This window comes from Thamnophis sirtalis, unplaced genomic scaffold (assembly GCF_051295495.1).
Source record: "Thamnophis sirtalis isolate CommonGarterSnake01/CBP01778 unplaced genomic scaffold, rThaSir2_p1.2 scaffold_12, whole genome shotgun sequence".
Lineage (NCBI taxonomy): Eukaryota > Metazoa > Chordata > Lepidosauria > Squamata > Natricidae > Thamnophis > Thamnophis sirtalis.
The window spans coordinates 31,995,411-32,016,658 of record NW_028261392.1 but is presented as its reverse complement, the minus strand read 5'-3'; the positions used below and the strand labels follow the sequence as shown (position 1 = coordinate 32,016,658).

Here is a 21,248-nt window from a genome sequence, read left to right as displayed (position 1 = left end):
ATATCCAACAGTGATTTGCACATAAAAAATTATTTCTAACTGGCTGCATTCTCTGGCTGAAGGAGGCTAAAAGTGTCCTTTTATACAACTCTAATATCTTTTAGTGGGGCTTATTCATGCATTAAGCTGGAAATCATAGCCATATGATTTGAATAAGTACATTGTTTTCTACTCCTTCCCTAAAACAAAACAAAACAGAAAAGCCTGACAATGACTGCATATCAAATCCTTTTGAAAATTAAATGACATTGGAACAATGTCTGCATGCCACTGTAATAGAATTGCTTCACTTGAAATTTTAGACCTCCAAATGTTTAAATACGATTGTATTGTATAAGTGCAAATGTCAAATATGTCCTGTCTCACTGAGAGTTACCATACTTCTAGAAATGACCTTAATATAATAAAGTAACAAAAAACACTTCTTCTAGTATTCATTCATTTGTGTATTTAATTGTATTGTGTATTGGCCATCCTACTTCAGAGGGCTCTGGGCAGCATACAGAAATAGAGAAAATGGAAATAGCTCAAAACATTGTATTAAATAGACAGCCAAGATTAAAATAATCTAATAGACAGCAAAAACAACAAAACAAAACAGGGGTCATTGTGGGGGTAGTGGAAATGATCCATTTCGAACCACAGAAATTAAATATTCAGTCCTGCATCAAATGAGAAGGACTGGAAGAGGTACAAAAGGAGGATTAGAAACTAATTTTGTTGGGCTGAGTTGTTAGTCCTGATCAAAAATTAGGGAAACCTATTTTTAGCATGTTTTCATTTCAGCATTATTCATATAATAATATTTATATTAGTCGTTAGTACTATATTAAACAGTAATAAATATGCCAGTTTGGTGTAGTGATTAGGCATCAGGCTAAAAACCAGGAGATCGTGAGTTCTAGTCCTGCCTTTGTCCAAAAACTGATTTTGGACCTGTCATTCTTTCTCTCAGCCCAAGAAAGAAATAGGCAAAGCAAACCACTTCTGTGATATCGCTAAGAAGGCTGCAGAGCTTTGTCCTGGCAGCCTCCTAGAATCAAGAATAACCTGAAATTTCACACATGTACAAATTTTCCTTCTTTCCTTCTCTCCCTCCCTCCCACCCTTCCAATTGCACTTTTTTCCTCTGAGAGCTGCTAAGGGAATAAGATCCATATAAGACTATATCCTCCTATAGCAGTTTTTGGAGCATCTCCTCAGGATCAGTATTCTGGATTGTGTCCTCATAATATTGACATGGTTGATTCCAAGCTGCCTGCTGATGCCCATATTCTGTGTCAACCAGAAATGGTACAGTCGGAGCATTTAGGTCTGTGTTTCTCAACCTTGGCGACTTTAAATCCTGTGGACTTCAACTCCCAGAAAGCTGGCTGGGGAATTCTGGGAGTTGAAGTCCACAGGATTTAAAGTCGCCAAGGTTGAGAAACACTGATTTAGGTACTTGTTGAGATTTCCATTTGGCCATAAATTGGTTCTGATGTAAGAGGCCAATTGTCCTTAGGTCTACAAATGTTGGACATGTTTTGGTTGTACAAATCTCTCCTTTAAAAAAAATGGTCAGCTCTTTGCAGGATTTGAATTGTAGCAATTTCTTAAGGTTTTTTAAAGCTACATGCTGCTTTTAACAGGCTTTGAACTATAATCTCCACCAGTCACAGTCAAATTGAAGGAATTGTAGCAAACGTGGTCTAGACTGACTAGAGGAAATCAGTTTGTGTGCTATTTATAATGGGTTATTTATGTTTGGGGCAGTGTTGGATCCCACATTGGGGAGAAGCAACAGATAATTTTTTAAAATAAAAAGACATTTTTAGTTTCGTATTTAGTATTGCTTGAGTAAAATATGCATTTTAGAAATGATTCCTAAATATAAATATATATACTGTAGATAGGTAAAAATATCAGTGTTCAATTAAAATGAGTAATGAACATCTGTGAAAACCTAATGACGGCTAATACAAAAAATAGTGCATTTTAAATTTTTTGGAAAATAGTCTATATTTTATTTTTTTATGAAATAATACCCATTTTTGGAAGGAATGTGCTAGCTCCTTCTTTCTAGGGCTTGAGAAAGTGACTGAGCTGGTTGTGTGTCAATCATAACATTATAGGTGTCATATGGTTTTCTTGTAGGAAGCCCAGAGACTTTTAACTTGGTGCTATAAAAATGTATAAATAATTAAAATGTCAGTGAAAACATTATTTTCTCATAAAATGATGTGATTTATATAAATAGCGATATTACTCAGGTTTCTGCTTTTATTTTTTTCAGCTTGATAGATTCTTTTTCTTCCCCTGGACTTTATGTATTAAAACTCTTAAAGAACATATAGCGATAATCAAGTCATTCATCTTTCAGAACACCGATATTTTTGGAAGGTAGATGCCCGATTTAAAACAATTATATCCACTAACATAGCTTTCAAGATTTTCTAAGCAGCCGTTGATTTTCCCCATGAAATCTTGTTTTATTCCCCCCCCCCCACCGCACGCTGCCCACTGAGACTAGTGGTATGAAAAAGGTCTTCTTTTAAACGGCATCAATTCATTTTTTTTGTTTAATTTTAGTTCTGAAAGTGATATACAAACTCTGGATGTGTGTATATGTATATCTGAGAATTTTGTTCTCAGATTTCAACAAATCTGCTCATCATTACAATATCGTGCTCTCCTCAAACACATCAAACTGAAAACATCTCCATCTTCATTTTCTTCCCCAATATAAAAAGTTTTAGCTAGAGGTTGACTGGTACTGTCGTGCCTTTTGATAGTCGATTTCAATTATTTGCCCTTTCAGCAATATATTACATTACAAATGCTTACAATTACATTGGCATCTTTAATCAAACTTTTTCTCCACTGGATTACCTTAAACAAAGTATACCAGAACAAAAACTAGTGAAAGCTGTCAGGACAAAAAATTGTTGCCATGTATTTAAATCTATATATTGCTGAAACGTTTGTATTTGACTGTAACCTTTAATTAGCAAAACAGTGCATCTTAGGGCAACAGTTTTTGAATGAACATACCACAAATGGGCTAACTTAAAGCATGCATTCAAAATCCAGGACCCATGACTCCTGCAGGATTGAAATCTGACAAAGTTGTGGTATTTCAGTGCTGCCATGGTCATTCCAGGTGCTTCTGATTCCACTGAATTTTTGCCTTTTTGGGGTCCTTCTGTTTATCTGTTTAGGTAAGGAAATACTTTTGAAATTATAGCCCAATGGGTCATGGGTTTAAAATTAAATATAATTCATATGTTTACTTTCCAGGCATGTTATTTAATAATTTCTCTATTTCATCACTTTGAAATAATACTATTTGATGACATAGGGAGTTGTCTGAGGGCTTCATTTAAAGCTTTTGTGAACCATACACCATCCTGTATTTCAGACTGCGTATTTTTGTTGTAGTGCAATGCTGGTGGGAAGCCCACACAGTTTTCAGGCATTCTGCTCCACCGAAAAATTTCAACCAAATAATAGGAACATTAACCTTTTTTCCTAAAGGTACAAAAATGCTGTTCTGCTTAGCAACTACATTCTCTTGTAATCCTTTCTATAATTACAGAGAATAAGCTTAATTCAGTGTATGTGTATAGAAGCATGGTCTTAATCCTCAAATAAAGGGAGCCAAACCAGACTTTATACGTTGTAATGTAAAAAACAGAGCTTTTGACTATAACTTCCAATGCTGTTGAAAAGTCTCGTGCTGTTCCTATATAGATATCTACAGTTTTTATATAGAATTCAATAATTTTGTTTTTAGCTGTGTCACATGTTCACATTAGTAAAATGAACAACTAAAACCTGATATAAAAAATTGTAGTATTAAAAGTATTAGCATAATGCAGATTTAAGCAGATTTGAGCAGAGTAGGGAAAAATACACAACATATTTTTAAAAGCTGAGGGAAGTAAATCTATCACTGATACAGCCACTTTGAAAGAGGCAGTCAGTGTATACCTTTGCTCAAGCAGATGCCACTAAATGTGTTGTTTTAAAAAGCTATAGCTCTTTTTAAGGAAATATTGTTGAGAACATGATCAGCAGCTACAGGAAATCTGAGTGAAGTGGAGTATTTGGATCTCTGTCAATCAAGATTCAGATAAGAGTATGGTTAGAAACCACATTGATCGATATGTTAGACAATTTTTGGCAAGATCAGGATGCAAAGTTGCTTCTTTACTTCATGCCTTGCCAGTCTTCAGTACCATGGTATCCATCTTGGCCCGCTGGGAACAATGCACCATATTTCGATGGTTCCCCTTTTCTAGTATTTGGTTTTTTTCAGTTGTGATAGGAGAGAGTGCCTTAGATTTGTTTGATACAGAGAACTATGGTCGCCCCCCCCTGTTGTTTAACATCTATCCCATACCACTGTGTCATATCATCTATAGGCAATATGTGAGGTCATCAATATAACTCCTAACTGAATAGGAGGTGTAGTATGCAATACTCAAAGGTTAATGAGGAAAAATAAACTCATACTGAATGTTAGTGAGAGAAAGTGGCTGTGGATTCGAAGGTCACCTAAATCCAAAATCAATTTTATTTTTAAGTATGAACAAGGAAAGTTGTGTTGCCTGAAACAGAACGGACTCATAATTTGGACTCTCCTAGATTCATGGCTGTACTTGGAATAGCAAGTAGAGGCAATGGATGGAAAGAATTCTACGGAATTACACCAGCTGTTACAGTACACACTCATGCTTTTCTCATCTCATGGCTGAACTGCTATAATTTGCTTTATTTGGGGCTGGCCTTGAAGATCACCCAGTTGGTGCAATGTATTATGGATATACCTAGATTTGCTGATGTAAACCACCACTGTGAGAGCTTAACTGACTGCCAGGCACAATTAAAAAGTAAATTGTCACATGGTGTCAGCCACACTGGGTAGAACAGATCAGAAGAGCAACTCTACAATTGTACTTTATTTAGACAGACTATAATAATTATAGTTTGACCGTATTTTACATCTCCTCCTTATAATCCAGTGAATCAGGGACTCATTTGCCTCAGCTGCTTCCAGATACTACCTTCCTTCCCAAGACTTTAAACATGTTTAGTAGTCTTTACCTATGTAGGATCCAAGGTCATCTATATTACACTCTATGCATGAACATATTTGAGACCACCTGCTCTGGCCTGAGTTTATGCATTCACTAGGAGTCAGGACTTGCTAAGGGTCCCTTCTTCTAGGTTGCAAGGTTTTTTCAAAGGATATCAAGCTTTGAGCAAGTATACATGGGAAAATGCAACAATTAAGTATCCTGAATTGATTTTTAAAGGCTTTAAAGCTGCTGGCAGGGGAACTCTAGGGAAGTCCACATACATTAAAGTTGTCACGGTTGAGAAACATTGCTTTGAAGGGGGAGAAAACACCCTCTTGTTACATTGGAGATCAGATTTCTAATTTTGGCTACTTTGTGATCCAGTTTTTGTCAGTTGATGCCAAAGTAGAAGTGAAGCAAGGTTTGCCTTAATTGGTTTTTTTTAATAATTGCATTTATCAGAGCTTGTCCTTTCTAATAACCATATTTGTTAAATGTTTTTTTAAAAAAAAACATGTTTCAACCATTTGTATGAAAAGTTATGATCTTGTTTTGACTGAATAATAAGCACACTAGTCAGTCTATGTGACACATGCACACACACAATTACTAAAATAGCAGAGCTTAATAGGAAGGCTACTACTGTTTCTACTTTTTTAATTGAAGAGCTTACAGTTTTAAATGGTGTAATAAGGTGATTTAGCTGCATTTATAGATGCACAAACATATGCAAAAGCTTAGTGAAGTCCGGCTTTTTACACATTTAGTAATTAGAAAATAGCCCATAACTCACAGCAATGGATATGGTCAAAATACAATGAATGAAAAATGTAAAGGTTCCCCTTGCACCTATGTGCTAGTCATTCCTGACTCTAGGGGGCGGTGCTCATCTCTGTTTCAAAGCCGAAGAGCCAGCACTGTCCAAAGACATCTCCGTGGTCATGTGGCCGGCATGACTTGAGTATATGTATATTTTTTATTTATAAAATAAATAAATTTATAAAATATTTAGTGTATTTACATATAATAAAGTATATGAAAAGTATAGATTTACTCTAATGTTCTTCATATAGATTACAATAGATTACATTTCTATTTTTGGCTCAATCATCCCCTTACACAGGAGGTTCATAGTAGAGGGAATTTGGGGGTTTAAGCAGGGTATCTGACTCTTGAATCCTGGCTTATTTCAGATACCATGGACTTGCTGCATTTACCTGTTTCCAATCTGATTAAACATTTTTATTCTTTTGAATAAATAAGAAATGTAGCACACGTTCGCATACTTCCTATGGCTTGGCTGCTATTTAAGATTTTATTTCTATTTTTAATTTCACTAGCTTATTGATGTCAGAGAAGTGTTTTCTAATATTTGGAAATCTCAACTTCCACGCAGATGGAAAATGATTGAATCATATAGTAGAATAAGGAACTAACATGCCTTGAAACTTAGACTTGTGTTTTTGCTATTTCTCAGTAGTAAAATATTTAGAGTTAACATCTCTAGTTTCTGTATTCACTGCATTGATGCACAACTATTGTTTAGTAACAGCAAGAGGAACTTTTCATGATGGCCCAGTTATGGTCAGTTTGTCCTGGAGCTTTCTATTTTGGAAAGAGTAGAAGTACTGTTTTCCTGTAATTGTATCACTGAGTATAATAGCTATGTTAGAAAAATACTCCATTGAAATTATTTCGTTAAGTATAGAAAACAGGAAAATTTAGAATATATCATATTGGAAATCATTGAATTATTCCTTGCAAATGGGGGGGGGGGTGTTTCCTGAATTTTGATCAGTACAATCATATTTTTACTTTTCTTGCAGCAACTTCCATTTTGTCTCACAGGCCCCTCTTGGTGAAATTTAGGAACATGACATGTCAGAACAAGTAGTCCTCAATTAACAACAGTAATTGGAAATGGAATGCCCATCACTAAGCAACAGTCATAGAGTGCAACGTCACGCCAATTAAGCCACAGAAATCCTAGTTGCAGTGGTTAAGCAAATTATTGCAGGTTGTTAAGAGAGAATGTCATGTTGTCCCCATCTGTGATTTTATGCCAGTTTCCCCATTGACTTTTCTTGTAGGAAGCCAGCAACACAGATTGTAAATGGCAATCTCATGATTTTAGGGATGCTGTGACTCTTGTAAGCCCTAGGACCAGTTGTAAGAACTGCTCATTCAGCACCATCTAAATTTGAGTCATCACTGTATAAGTGGTTATTAAACAAAGAACTACCTGTTATGCACTGTAAATGAGCATTTGGCATTTTGATGTGGAATTAAGAAATAACATAATTGAACCAAATAGATATGTGAGGGAACACTGTTTAAAGAAGGATTTTTTTAAAAAAAGAATACCATGTTTCCCTGAAAATAAGATTGGGTCTTATTTTCTTTTGATCCCTGAAATACGCACTTGACCTTATTTTTGGGGAGGTCTTATTATTGTTGAGGTGCAGGAGGCAGCAAGCGTGGTCACCTCATGGCTGCTGCTATGTTGCAAAATTTTCAGGGAGGGCTTATTTTGGGGGAGGGCTTATTTTTGCGCATGCATTCAGAAGCCAGATTCTGCTTATTATCCAAGGAGGTCTTATTTTCAGGGAAGTAGGGTACATCAGTACTGTAGTGTCATAAATGTATATATGTATGTATTTTTCTTGAACATTTTGTGAGTTTCCTTGCATAAACAAATTACTTACTTCTTTTTTGCTAGGCAGATTATCCTATGTGTTCTCTTAAAGTTGAAGGTAAAAATATAAAGTTGAGATTCAAACAATTAGTCATTATATTTAAAACAGCATGTGTTAATTTCAGAGAGATGACAAAAAACATTTATTTATTTTTGTGTTTTTTTGTTTATTTATTTAGCCATCCATCTCACCACAAGGCAACTCATGTATGTATGTATGTCAACTCAAGATGGTAGACATACCCAGAGGTGATATTCAGCAGGTTCTGACCAGTTCTGGAGAACCGGCAGCAGAAATTTTGAGTAAATACCCCCTTTGACTGGTCCCGCCCCCATCTATTCTCTGCCTCCAGAATCCCAGCTGATCGGGAGGAAATGGGGATTTTGCAGTAACCTTCCCCTGGAGTGCGGGGTGGGGGAATGCAGATTTTACAGTATCCTTCCCCTGCCATGCCCACCAAGCCACGCCCACAGAACCAGTAGTAAAAAAAAATGTGAATCCCACCACTGGACATACCTAATATTCCTGCTAATTGCTAATCCTCAAAGTTACAATGGGTTGGGCTTTCTTAAACCAAGCGGTTTAGAAATTGAAATACTTCTGAAATGATAGAAATGGCTGGTTTTGACCTTGACATGAACAGTGTTGTAGGATTGAGAAGTAAGGATTTCTTTGGTGTGCTAAATAATTGTATTAAATCTTTATCATAGTGATATTTAAATGGGATATAATTAACACAAATGATAGAAATTGTATTCCTGTTCCTGCACCAGATCACATAATCGCATAGTAGTAATTATTTTTAAAAAGTTGCCTATTCTGTAGTTTTCACGGCTTGTTTACACATTGCCAGGTTGAACAAGTTCAATATTTTTTGTCAAAATTGATCTTATGAAAAGGATCTTGGAAACTGTTGACTTACAACAGTTCATTTAATGACCATTCAAAGTTACAACAGCACTGAAAAAAGTGACTTACTGTATGTTCATTTTTCACACTTATGACCGTTGCAACACCCCCATGACCACGTGTTTACATTTGAATGCTTGACAACGGGCTCATGTTTACAACAGTTGCGGTGTCCTGGGGTCATGTGATCCCCTTTTACAACTTTCTGACCAGCAAAGCCAATGGCGACACCAGATTCACTTAACAACAGTGTTACTAATTTAACAGCTGCAATGATTCACTTAACAAATGTGGCAAGAAAAGTCGTAAAATGGGGCAAAATTTACTTAGCAAATTTCTTGGTAAACAACATAAATTATGGGCTCAAATATGGTTGTAACTCAAGGACTGCCTGCATAATTTTACGATCAAAATTTTACCCCAAAATATGCAAAGATAATTGTTGTGTGTGCACACCATTCTGAAGAAGGCTTTTTGTTGTTGTTGCATTATAATGTACTGAACTCCACGAAGAGTTGTGGTGAATTTTGCATACCAGTGAACTTAATTAGTTGTTCCTGTTTTTACATTTGCTACAACTACATGTAAAGACTGGCTGATATCTTTTTAAGAGATTATTTTATTCCCACAATGCAGTCTGAAGCATGGCTGGTTATAAAAATAGTATTTTTTTTGTTATTTGTGTCTATTAAATCTCTAGTGGTTTTAGAAAGAAATGCCCTGAAAGGTCACATCAAAGCTTTCACTTGGCAGCTACTTTTCTAGGTTAAAAAGACTTTCTTAAAAAGTAAAGATGTTCTATTGGCATACTTTATTCTTCAGTGTCTTCGTTCTTTTCCTGTACCCTCAAATTGAGGTATTTTCCCATTCTGAATCAGATGACCATACTCCTAATACGTGTTTAAAATGTTCTTGTTTTATTTTTGACAGGTTTGGGTAAAACAAAACGGAAGACAAGTGCTAGAGATGCCTCTCCAACTCCTAGTACTGATGCAGAATACCCATCGAATGGTAGCAGTGCTGATAGGATTTATGATCTGAACATCCCTGCCTATGTGAAGTTTGCCTATGTAGCCGAGAGGGAGGATGAACTATCTCTTGTTAAAGGATCTCGAGTGATTGTTATGGAAAAATGCAGCGATGGCTGGTGGAGAGGGAGCTACAACGGACATATTGGCTGGTTTCCTTCAAACTATGTAGTTGAAGAAGTTGAGGAAGCGACTGCTGATTCGCCAAGTTTTCGAAGTTTGAGAAAAGGGGCATCCATGAGCAATGGCCAAGCCATGAAAATACTTCACATTGTCCAGACTTTGTATCCATTCAGTTCTGTCACTGAAGAAGAGCTCAATTTTGAAAAAGGTGAAACTATGGAAGTGATAGAGAAACCAGAAAATGACCCAGAATGGTGGAAATGTAAAAATTCTCGCGGGCAAATTGGTCTTGTTCCCAAAAACTATGTAGTAATTGTAAGCGATGGTCCTACCATTAATGCTTCCCACCCTCCTCAGATAAGCTACACAGGGCCCTCTTCTACAGGACGGTTTGCAGGAAAAGAATGGTATTATGGGAACGTTACTCGACATCAGGCAGAATGTGCTCTGAATGAAAGGGGATCAGAAGGCGACTTCCTTGTCAGAGACAGTGAATCTTCAGTAAGTAGCCATCATTTCAAAATTTGTTTGTTTATTTACTGTATTTTTCACTACACAAGACACACTTTTTTTTCCTCCCAAAAGTGGGTGGAAATGTCTGTGCATCTTATAGAGTGAATATGGGCAACAATGGTGGCAGCAATCCCCACTGCCTGGAACAGCTGATCGGCGAAGGTTCCAGCATTCACCGGTGAAGGCAGCAGACATGAAGGAGGCAGGCTGTTTGCTGTTCATTGTTCACTGCAAGGACACTATCCAGATGAATACCACATGGATGCTGAGAGTCAGAGGCAGATTTTTTTTCTTGTTTTCCTCCTCTAACCTAGGTGCATCTTATAGTCAGGAGTGTCTTATGAAGCGTATTTATTTATAAATTTTATTGGCTACCCGTCTAACACTGAGCGGCTTACAATTATATAAATTCAAAATGTTGTGATGCATTATGCAGAACAAATGAAGTAACAGATTATAACTTTGCCTTGCTGTGTGAATCAAGTGAATAGTCATCTGTTGTGTAATACAGTTCTCCTTTCATTAATTGAAAAATAAATTATATAGAGCAAAATGAAATATAGGTATGGTGTACCATAGCTTTGCTTTGGTTGCAATTTTTTTCAGGCATATAATTTTCAATTGGATTTTCTCATAGCAAATTTAAAATATATCAACACATAAGCAAATGTTAGTAGGAAAAATTAATTTAATAGTTTGAAGTTTCAAGGTATGTGGTAATTGTATTTGAATTCTCTACTTTATTAATCCTGCAAATATGAATTTTCAAAAGGTGTGCGCGTTCAGATTCTGTACTCAGCAAAATTTCAGCTAACCTGTTTTTATTTTTTATCCACTTACATATTTGCTTTTTCTGCTTCTGACTGTTTTGTGTATGGACTTGTCAGCAAGTTCAAAGGATCAGCCATGTTGGCCACTTTTACCAAAAGATTTGAAATTATATACTTTTGAGAAGAATATTGCTGAAATCTAACCACATAGTATTGCAGCTAAACAATCCTACATTACTTTAAAGATTGACTACATTTATTACAGCAGCAGATGTAATTGGATACAGTTGAATAATTTTCAGATCTTTTTATATGGACTTTCTCTCTTGCCACTTCCTGTGGGTTTCACACTACAGCTTTCTAAAGCTTCCACCTCAAGATGGACTTCAGTAATACTGAAAAAATTACAGCTAGACCATGGTTAAATCTCTACACATTTTCCTTTTCACTCTTTTTAAATGTTTCATACATTGTACTAATTTTGTTTCAAAAATTGATTTTTAGATTATGCATTATAGAGATATATATTCTATTGTTAAGCAGAGTTGGTTTACAAAGTATAAGCAAAGTGTTTATGTTTTGTTGGTTTTCATTTAAAATTCATGATTGTTTGGTTGGAACACTTAATCAATAATACAGTTTGTAGGTCTGTGAATCCAGTACAGCCTTAACTAGGAATAAATAAGTTAATAGTAAACATGGCGGAACATTTTTGAATAAACATAAATATTTAAGGTATTGTCAGTGAGTGATATATATATTGAGATATATATATTGAGATAGTTGTGATTTTGATCAAACAGTACAATATAAATATTTTTTTTAAATTGAGCAGTGAATACCAGCATTCATTTAGTTGAGTCACATAGTAAAATGATCAACAGCCTAGTTTGAATGCCAGTTGTCATTGAGGATTTCTTTATGTGAAGATGTAGTAGATACCTAGAGATGCACCTGGTGAAGTTTTATTGACTTTCCTTTGGAGAATTATGTGTTGTAAGTAGTCCTCATTTAGCAACCACAATTGGGTCTGGCAACTTGATTGCTCAGTAAAGTGGTAACTAAGTAAAATTGCAACCGTGCTTATGATCTTACTTCAGCTTTCCTTTCCTTTGCTTAACAGACCTATGCAGGTCATAAATATAAGGACTGGTTGTAAAGTTAATTTTTTTATCACCATCATAATTGCATGATAGCTTAACAGTAACGAGTGATTGGTAAAAGACGACTACCTGTATTTTAAAAGATAATTCCAAACGATAGTTAAGGCTGCACTAATGGGCGGTGAAGAAAAAAAAATGAAATGATGATGCATTATTGGATTGGGTTGAAAAAAAAAGTTCACTCTTACATACTAAACAGCTAATAGCATCATTCTCTCTTTTTTTGTATGATAAGGCTGGTATGTGAACTCTGGCTTAAAGCCATCTGATAAGCCCCAGGAAACAGAAAGAATATATTTGTACATCTGACAAACAAATGTTAGAGAATATTTTTGCATTGTTATGCAGGTAGTCCTCGACTTACAACACTTCATTTAGTGACCGTTTGAAGATGTTACAGCGGCACTGAAAAAAAGTGACTTATTACCATTTTTCATATTTATGATCATGGCAGCATCCCTATAGTCAAGTGACTTATGTATATTCAGATGCTTGACAATTGAGTCACATATGATGGTTGCAGTGTCCTGGGGTCATGTGTTCACCTTTTGCAACCTTCTGACAAGCAAAGTCAATAGGGAAACCAGATTCACTTAACAACTGTGTTACTAATTTAACTACTGCAGCGATTCAGTTAACAAATGGGGCAAGAAAATTTGTAAAATGGGACAAAACTCACTTAACCAACATACATTTTGGGTTCAGTTATGGTTGAGGGTTACCTGTACTTGATTTATATCTTAGGCCCTGGATCAGTTCCTTGAAAAAGTATGAATAACATAAAAGGGTTCTCTTTGGCATAATCTTTGAATATGGAATGAGAAGTGCTCATAGGGAATTTCAGTCCCATCAGCTGGCACCTCCTTAGAACTGATAATTAGTTGTGAGACCATTTTATCTTATGTGAAGTCTGAGCACAGAAGGCCAGTGGTGATTTCAATATTCGCTTTACAAGAGCTTTTGAGTTTCAGAAATAGCACACAGATTATTATATACTCATCATGACTTTTCATTGGCCTTTGCTGACTCATAGTGTTCTTTGTACTTTTTAGCTGAAGAGTAACACAAGTTTTCCCTTGTGATCTTTTTGAATAAGTTTAGGACAATTCAAGACTACTTGCCTTTGGGCAAGTAGCGTTATGCACTTTTAAAAAGATGCCCTGCTGTGTTAGAAAAAGAGCATTTCGTGAACTACCCTAAATAAAAATCAAATCCAATATTTATATTCAATTTATGAATTATAGAAGTCAAGACATAGTGTGCTCCATGGGCTAGAACAAATAGAAAGTATAACTACTTCATCAAAGAAAAAAGGGGAAAAAACCAAGAGACTATTCGTTCTATTTTACACATATTCAAATGATAATTTTTTGACAGCATTGATTGGTGAATTTAATTGCCCCTTTACTGAGTGGATTAAGTCAGGAAGCCTTCCTGAATCTGGCGTCCTTAAATTCATTGAGCTTAAAAATTGGCAGAATTTTCATCCAGCATACTACTAAATTGGTGATATATATTATGTACAGGCAAAGGAACTTATTGAGGATGTTATTTGAGAAATGTTATGAGATGACAGCTATGTGCAAATCAAATTACAGAATAATTGACTGAAGATTTATTTCTACATTGCTGTAGCATATAGATGTAGGAGACAGAGGACAGAACGGGTTCTACAGGATCCTTATGAACTTTGATTCTGGCATGATTTTTCCTTTATATCAGAAGATTATAGACACAAGCAGGCTTGATAGTTGGAATTGATTATTATAGTTTACCTCCAATATTTTGAGTTCGCCCAAAATACATTACAGTGCATGAATTCTGTCTAAAATTATATTGGTAATAATATCCTTTCCCCCCTTTTCTTACTTTTAATAACATTTTTGCTATTTTAAACCATTTTTCTTTTGTTATGTGTTCGTTATGTGTCTTTTTTTCTCTTTATTTTTGTAAGCCGCCTGGAGTCCTTCAGGATTGGGTGGCATATCAATGTGGTTAATTAAATTAAATTAAATTAAAATTAATTTTTATTCTTTTCAGTATGGTCCAAGATGTGTTTTAGTTTTTAGTTAGTAATATTGTGCCTGGCATAAACTCCATTATCTATAATGTTCCAAAATATGTCTTTTAAATATCCAAAATTAACCCATAGATAGAGCTGTGCTTATTTTTTTTAGAAAAGTACAAATTGAAAGATAATTAAATATTGAAATGTGGGAGGCAAAACAACATACTATGTCACTAAGTAGTTGTTATTATAGTTCTCTATGATGATTAGAGGGTAGAAGGCTCGGTTTGTTAGGCCTTGTGAAGAAAGTTTCTTGCATAAGAGGATGCTGTAATACAAGTAGTCTTTGACTTAAAACCACAATTGATCCCAACATTTCTGTTGTTAAGTGAGACATTTGTTGTGACTTTTGCCCCATTTTACGACCATTCTTACCACAGTTGTTAAATGAATCATTGCAGTTGATAAGTTAGTAACATGGTTGTTAAATGAATCTGGTCTATTTATTGATTTTGCTGGTCAAAAGGTTGCAAAAGATGATCACATGACCCTGGGAGACAGCAACAGTCTTAAATATGAATCAGTTGAATTTTGATCACCTGATCATGGGGCTGCTAGAAAGGTCGTAAGGGTGAAAAACGGGCATAGGTCACTTTTTCCAGTGCCGTTGTAACTTTGAACACTGCCTAAATGAACTGCTGTAAGTCAAGAACTACCTGTAAGGATACTGTATTAAATAGGAGGTTTGAGGTTGGCAGGTCTAGTTATAAATCCAGTTAATGGTTTTATTAAGTTATCACCTGTAGATGATAATTTTGATTAGCTATCTATCTGCATATGATGAAACAATTGACCCCAGAAGGAAGAGGATTTGTTTAGGAATGAAAGGCAATACAAGAGGTAGAGTGAAAGGAAGAGTAGAGTAGACATTTCCTAATTTAGGGCTACCTCACCTGTATCACAGGTGCAGTGGTTAGAGTGCAGCACTGCAGGCTACTTCAGCTGACTGCAGTTCTGCAGTTCAGCTGTTCAAATCTCACCGGCTCAAGGTTGACTCAGCCTTCCATCCTTCCGAGGTGGGTAAAATGAGGACCCGGATTGTTGGGGGCAATATGCTGACTCTGTAAACCGCTTAGAGAGGGCTGAAAGCCCTATGAAGCGGTATATAAGTCTAACTGCTATTGCTATTGCTATCACAACAACAATAATATTGAAAAAAAGTAAGCTATTTCCCCAAATTATATATACTTCTTGGAGGTATAAAACACCACGCCGTGTTGTAAAATAACATGTTCATGAACATAAGTTTTATCTTCACTGCCTGAATACTAAGGTTGAAGAGGTTTAATTATTTTCATGTCACCTGATTCAAATTGTCAATTTTCCAGCAAAGATCCAAAAATATGGAAACTTGGAAAATTCATTTTGAGTCATAACTATTTAGTAGAGAACTAAAGACGGGAAGCCTGTAAAACATTTATTTTTACAGATTTATTTTTTTTATTGTTGAACCTTTACAAAGGCTGGTTTTGTATTTACCATGGTAACCGACACAGATCAGCTATGCATTAGAGTTTGACCCATAGCAAGTAACTAGTTCAGATGTCCCCTAAAGTAGCTGTCACGATTGCATGCAGCTCAACTAGTCTTAAGCCTGGGAAAGATTGTTTGCAAATCATCCAGCTGTAGCAACCATGTCCAGTGGGAAAAGTCACAGAAATATCTGCCAAGAGCTGAAAACCCAAAAGGCAAACAGATGCAAACTATAAAAATAAACACTCTTGAAATGAGTTCAACGGAAGACAGCAGGGAATAGTTTGAAACTGACTTTAACCTCCACACACTGTAGCGTGCATAGCATGCCAAGATGAAGTCTTTAAGATTTTATTAATTAAATATTCACAACAGGAAGAAGTCAAGAATACATTCAGTGACATGTGCGTTTTTTCCCCCAATTTCCTGTTGTTACTTAAAATAATTGCCCATTGTGAGGAGAAAGGTGGGAGTCTAGACCTTTCCTTTCCTTTCCGCAGAAGAAAAATTGTCAGAGCTTCTTGTTCGGTAGCGCTTCTCTGAAGAGAACTAAAGATTTCCCCCCTCATCCTCTTCCGCCCCTTTTAAAGTATAATGCCACAAAAACAAGGCCTTTGTTATTTGGCGGAAGGAAAAACGATAGGCATATGCATTTGAAATGTAAATATGAGAGTTTGATTTGGAAAGCAATTATTAATATTCATTTTTCAGTAGAAATGTCTTTGACAGAAACATTTTTTTTATGTCTACTTTGCAGCTAATGAATCTGAGAGAGCTGCACAGGCCTTGTTCAGCACATTGCTTTGATTTTTTTTCCTTCTCCGGATAAGCTGTCACAAGTATAGAAATCAATCTTAACCACTGTACTTTGTTTTCCATAGCTGTCATAATGCTCACTTTGCCCATCGAGGAGGTATTCTACTTCAAATTTTAAAGTAATTGAAATCATTGCTTTGAATTGGCAGTATTGGAGTAGTGCACGAAGGAAATAATGTATTTAATCTTCCATCAACACCAGCAAGTTTAGTTTATCTCCCACATTCTTTCCTTACCAATGACTCCTTTATTTCAACAAAAGTTAATATATATAAGAACAATGTTCCAACAGCCAATGAAACAGGTCTTCAGACCTAGATTCAGTTTCTGTTCCCCAATGCGGAGTTTTCCAATAGTGACATAGTGGTAAAATTTAAATGTAAAGGCATTTCATTTTTTTCCCAATGAAATAAACAATCCTTGAACATTATTGAACATTTGTCTCAGGAATTCTCTCCTGAATCAGCCTTTTCTTTTCTTTTTTGTATTTTTCAAAGCAGTGGTCCCCAATATTTCCGACTCTGTGAACTGGCAGCGGTGGCAGGGGATGGTTTCACATGTATGCCCTTCCGCAGCTTAGGGAGCACAGTTCCCAATGGGCTGCGGCTCATTATTGGGCTGCGGACCAGTGGTTGGGGATCCCTGTTTTAAAGTAAAAAGTGCCTTGTATTTATAGCAAATAGAGTTTAGTATTACAAATTCTCGCTCCCATAATTTTTCTTGGCAGTAGTTCCTGCATAATATGGAGAATGAGCAATATTTGCTATTCATACAAAATTTGGGCAAATAAATTAATTTTAGAACTAAATGTGTCTTCTACAATTAGATAGTCCAAAATATTGGCATAATCCGTTTGCTTGGATAGCGTAATGGAAAATTCAATCCATAAAATGGTCTTTATTCAACATAACACCAATAATTTTTAGGTCATTGTTTTGTTCTGGTTTTTTCCACCTGAGAGACGTATATGGCTTTCTACCTCTGAATAAGGATGCAGAAAAGGGTAAAAGCAAAGAAGGATTTCAGGAAATAGGAACTACTGCAGATACTGCCTCTGGGTTAGATCATAACAAGATTGGTCATCCATCAGATCATTCTAAGCTCTTTAAAATATCAAAGTACAAAAACATACTTCAGTTCTGAAAAACCCCTGTATCAGTATACGCAGGAGTTTACAAGATTAAAAGGGGTGGGGGTGGGGAAGCTGCATCATTTTGTATCAATTGCAGCTTCTGTACACGCTTTACAGATAGCTATGAGAGAACGTGAATTTATCTAATCCTTTAACAAAGAATTTACCTAATCCTTTAGCAAAGGAGCTCTTGGCAACCTGTAAAGGTAGTCCTCAACTTACAACTGGTTGCTTAATGACTGTTTGAAATTATGACAGACCTCCCTGGCAGTACTTACGAGGCAATTGTGAAATTCTGACCAGTGGGCCCTAATGATCACATGACTGCATTTCTCGCACTTAGCAACTGGTCCACATTTACTGTCATTTTCACCGTCCTATGTTTTACCAAAAATAAAAAGCATTTACTTCAGGTTTTGAGGAAAACCAGCCCACCTAACGACCGTGGAGGTTGCTTTTTAAAAGGTAGCAAAATCAAGTTGGCCACATGACCTGTTACCATTATGCTCCTTATGGACATAAGTCTCTCACTCTTTAATTCCAGAAAAGTGGAAACTAGAGATCATGTCTTTCTTCATCTACATAAAAGTATGGAGACATCCAAACGAAAGTCACACTACCTCTTATTAGTAGATATCCCAGTCATCCAGAGTCGGTATTTGGCCAGATATTGCTCATAGATGAAGCATGTCTTCTTAGCTAGTATGTCCATCAGACTTCGATGGGCCAATCTCCCTCAATGTATTCTTTGTAACTATCATTCATTTAAACTTTAGATATTCTTACTTTGTTGATATTAATAGTTTTAGAAACCATTGTTGTCATTTTAAATGTTCTCATATATGCTATAATTTTAATATTTACATTGTAATTTAATATAGGGTGTATCTTGGATCTCAGTTATGGATGTTAGATTGTTTTACAAATGTATTTTAATTCTGCCTTAAACTTTATTTTGTTTATTATCTACATTGGTCTGTCACAGTAACTTGGATGAATTAAATTGCAGTTGTAAATTGAGGACTTCCTGTATCTAGTTTACAAATCAGTCATTTGTACCAGTTTTGTTATTTAAACATGCTGCACTGAACTAGGGACATAGCCAAAAGGAGATTAATGTTTCACTACACGAAATTGGAAATGAAAAAAATATTTTTGAAGCAAATCATTTTAAAGTGAAACAAGCAAACTATTGTCAGTAGAAAATCATCACAGTCAGAGGCTTAATGAAATAACGGGAAGAAAAGTCTGTGTGTTCAAGAATCTTTGCTGATTTTTCCCCCTTTGCAAATTGCAAAAATAAGTTCATTGTTTGAAAACTTGGTTCTTGTATAATGAGATAAGAGAAGCAGAGTTTTAAATATATTTTTAAACCAGTAATGTGGCATTGCACATATTTATCTTGGGCCACGTTAAATGTGAATTGTTAAAACGTGTTTTAGGCACCCTTTGGGGAGGAAAAAAACCGAAAGGCCCTCTTGTGGTCATGGAATTAAATGTAAAGCTAGCATATTGACCTTATCTCTGCAATTGAATATTTACATTTATTGAGTGTGCATAGAAGTTTTTCTCTAGATTGTTGGAGACATTTGGTTTAAAACAGTAATATTCTGGATAAATAGATTGATTTATATTAGTCTATGATGTTACTAAGATGCATTCACTGGATTAGCCACTCTGGCATTGATGGTTGCAATACAAGTTTTTAATCCTTAATGTATATGGGGACGGAGTACAGATGATTTATCTTGTAACAGTCTTTAAATCCCATGTTGTGCACTCTCTAAATATTTGTCTTTCCTTTCTCTCTGCAGCCCAGTGACTTTTCAGTATCTCTAAAGGCTTCAGGGAAGAACAAACATTTCAAGGTGCAGCTGGTGGACAATGTCTATTGCATTGGGCAGCGTCGATTTAATACTATGGATGAGTTGGTGGAACACTACAAAAAGGCTCCTATCTTCACCAGTGAGCACGGGGAAAAGTTATATCTTGTCAAAGCACTTCAGTGACGTTGAAGATGGACTAGGCCTGCTGCGGTCTTTTGTAACTTAAAAGCCTTAGGTCCTCAATCACTTTTATAGAGCAGAGCACTCTGCACCAGACACAACTGTCAGTGAATGGTCTCTTTTCTGAGTATTTGCTCTGTTGGTTATATTCTCTTTTCCTCCTTGCTTTTCTCTACCCCCATTTTTGCCTATTAGTCTTTTTAAAAATTAAGTTGTTTTGAATCCCCTGAGGTTGAAATTTTCACTTAGGCGGGGCCATTGCAAGCACTCGTTTTATTTCCTGGGCTCTTAACTCTTCTATGTACGTTTACAGAGTTAATCCAGATAAAGGAGGGGTATTCTTGAGTGAGAAACAGTGTTATCAGACAGCTCCTGGTGGCAGAAATCATCATTGAGAGACTGGGCACAGTTGAATGCACTGAACCTGCAGCTAACTAAGTGAAATAATAGTTGTGGCTGTGAGTTCTGTAGCTATTTTGCTTACCAAGTAATATATTTCTGAAATTCCTAGTTTTTAGAAGCATTCTTCCCACACTCTACTACAACTATTACATTGCTTCTTTGGCTCTTTGTGAAGAGTACACTAATAAAAGCGTTTTGTAATAGTTCTTCTTAAACTACTACGGTATGATTGTAGTAAAGAAAACTATCTAGCGTATTTTGACATGTAATTTCAACCGAGATGTTTCATTGAAAGTTGATTTTTTAGAGAATCATTGAATTGTAATGGTTGAATGTTTTGGTATCTACAACCAGATGTGCCATCCACATAATGCTTTCTCTTCTTGCCCTTCTGCTTGTTTGAATTAAACAGTTATGTATTTAATTCTTAAAGTAATATGTATCTGTAGCCGATTGACACTAATACAGAAGTTTAATAAACATAGCTAATTATGGGTGGGTGGGGCTTCCAGCACATACATACATAACATACATACATACTTACTTATAATATATATATATTTGCATAACAGAAAAAATCAGGGTTTACAGAAGGTGGTGTGATTGGTAGTAAGACACACAGAATGTTATATGAAGAAAATGCGTTCCTTTTGTGTTTCTTTTAACCTTATGGTTTTAAATATAGTATTGATGGCACATTCCTGAAAATATTAAAAAAGGAGCTTGTTGATCCTGAAAACTTGCATACCTCCCCCACCCCACTTTTTTTGATATTGTAATAAAAAGGTATCATGTGAAGATGGAGTATTGAATTTATCCTTGGTAATGGCATTGACAGTGGTTTCATTGTCAGATCAATGCAAAGATAGCATTTCCCCTTTAGTAAATCTGGACATTAAAATATTTTACAGTTTTGCTTTGTTGAAATAGCATGGATATCATTAACAGTTAATTTTTAATGAACAATATTTTTTTGTTAAAAGATGTTACAAAGATTTTAAAAGCTACAGAAACATAGTAGAAGAAATAGAAAAAGGAAGATTATAACAGGGTAAAAAAAATGAATAACAAAAAAAAAAAACAAGG

General features: G+C 35.6%; 1 protein-coding gene across 1 annotated transcript in view; it reads left to right on the top strand.

The window, feature by feature from the left end:
• Window positions 1–20,960, top strand: part of NCK2 (NCK adaptor protein 2) — a 76,538-nt gene extending 55,578 nt beyond the window's left edge. The window contains exons 3-4 of the mRNA XM_014064156.2: window positions 9,599–10,320; window positions 19,569–20,960. Of these exons, the coding sequence (XP_013919631.1) occupies window positions 9,599–10,320; window positions 19,569–19,763 (917 nt within the window). The 3' untranslated portion in view covers window positions 19,764–20,960. The remainder of the gene's footprint in view (window positions 1–9,598; window positions 10,321–19,568) is intronic.
• The last annotated feature ends 288 nt before the right edge of the window (window positions 20,961–21,248 follow it).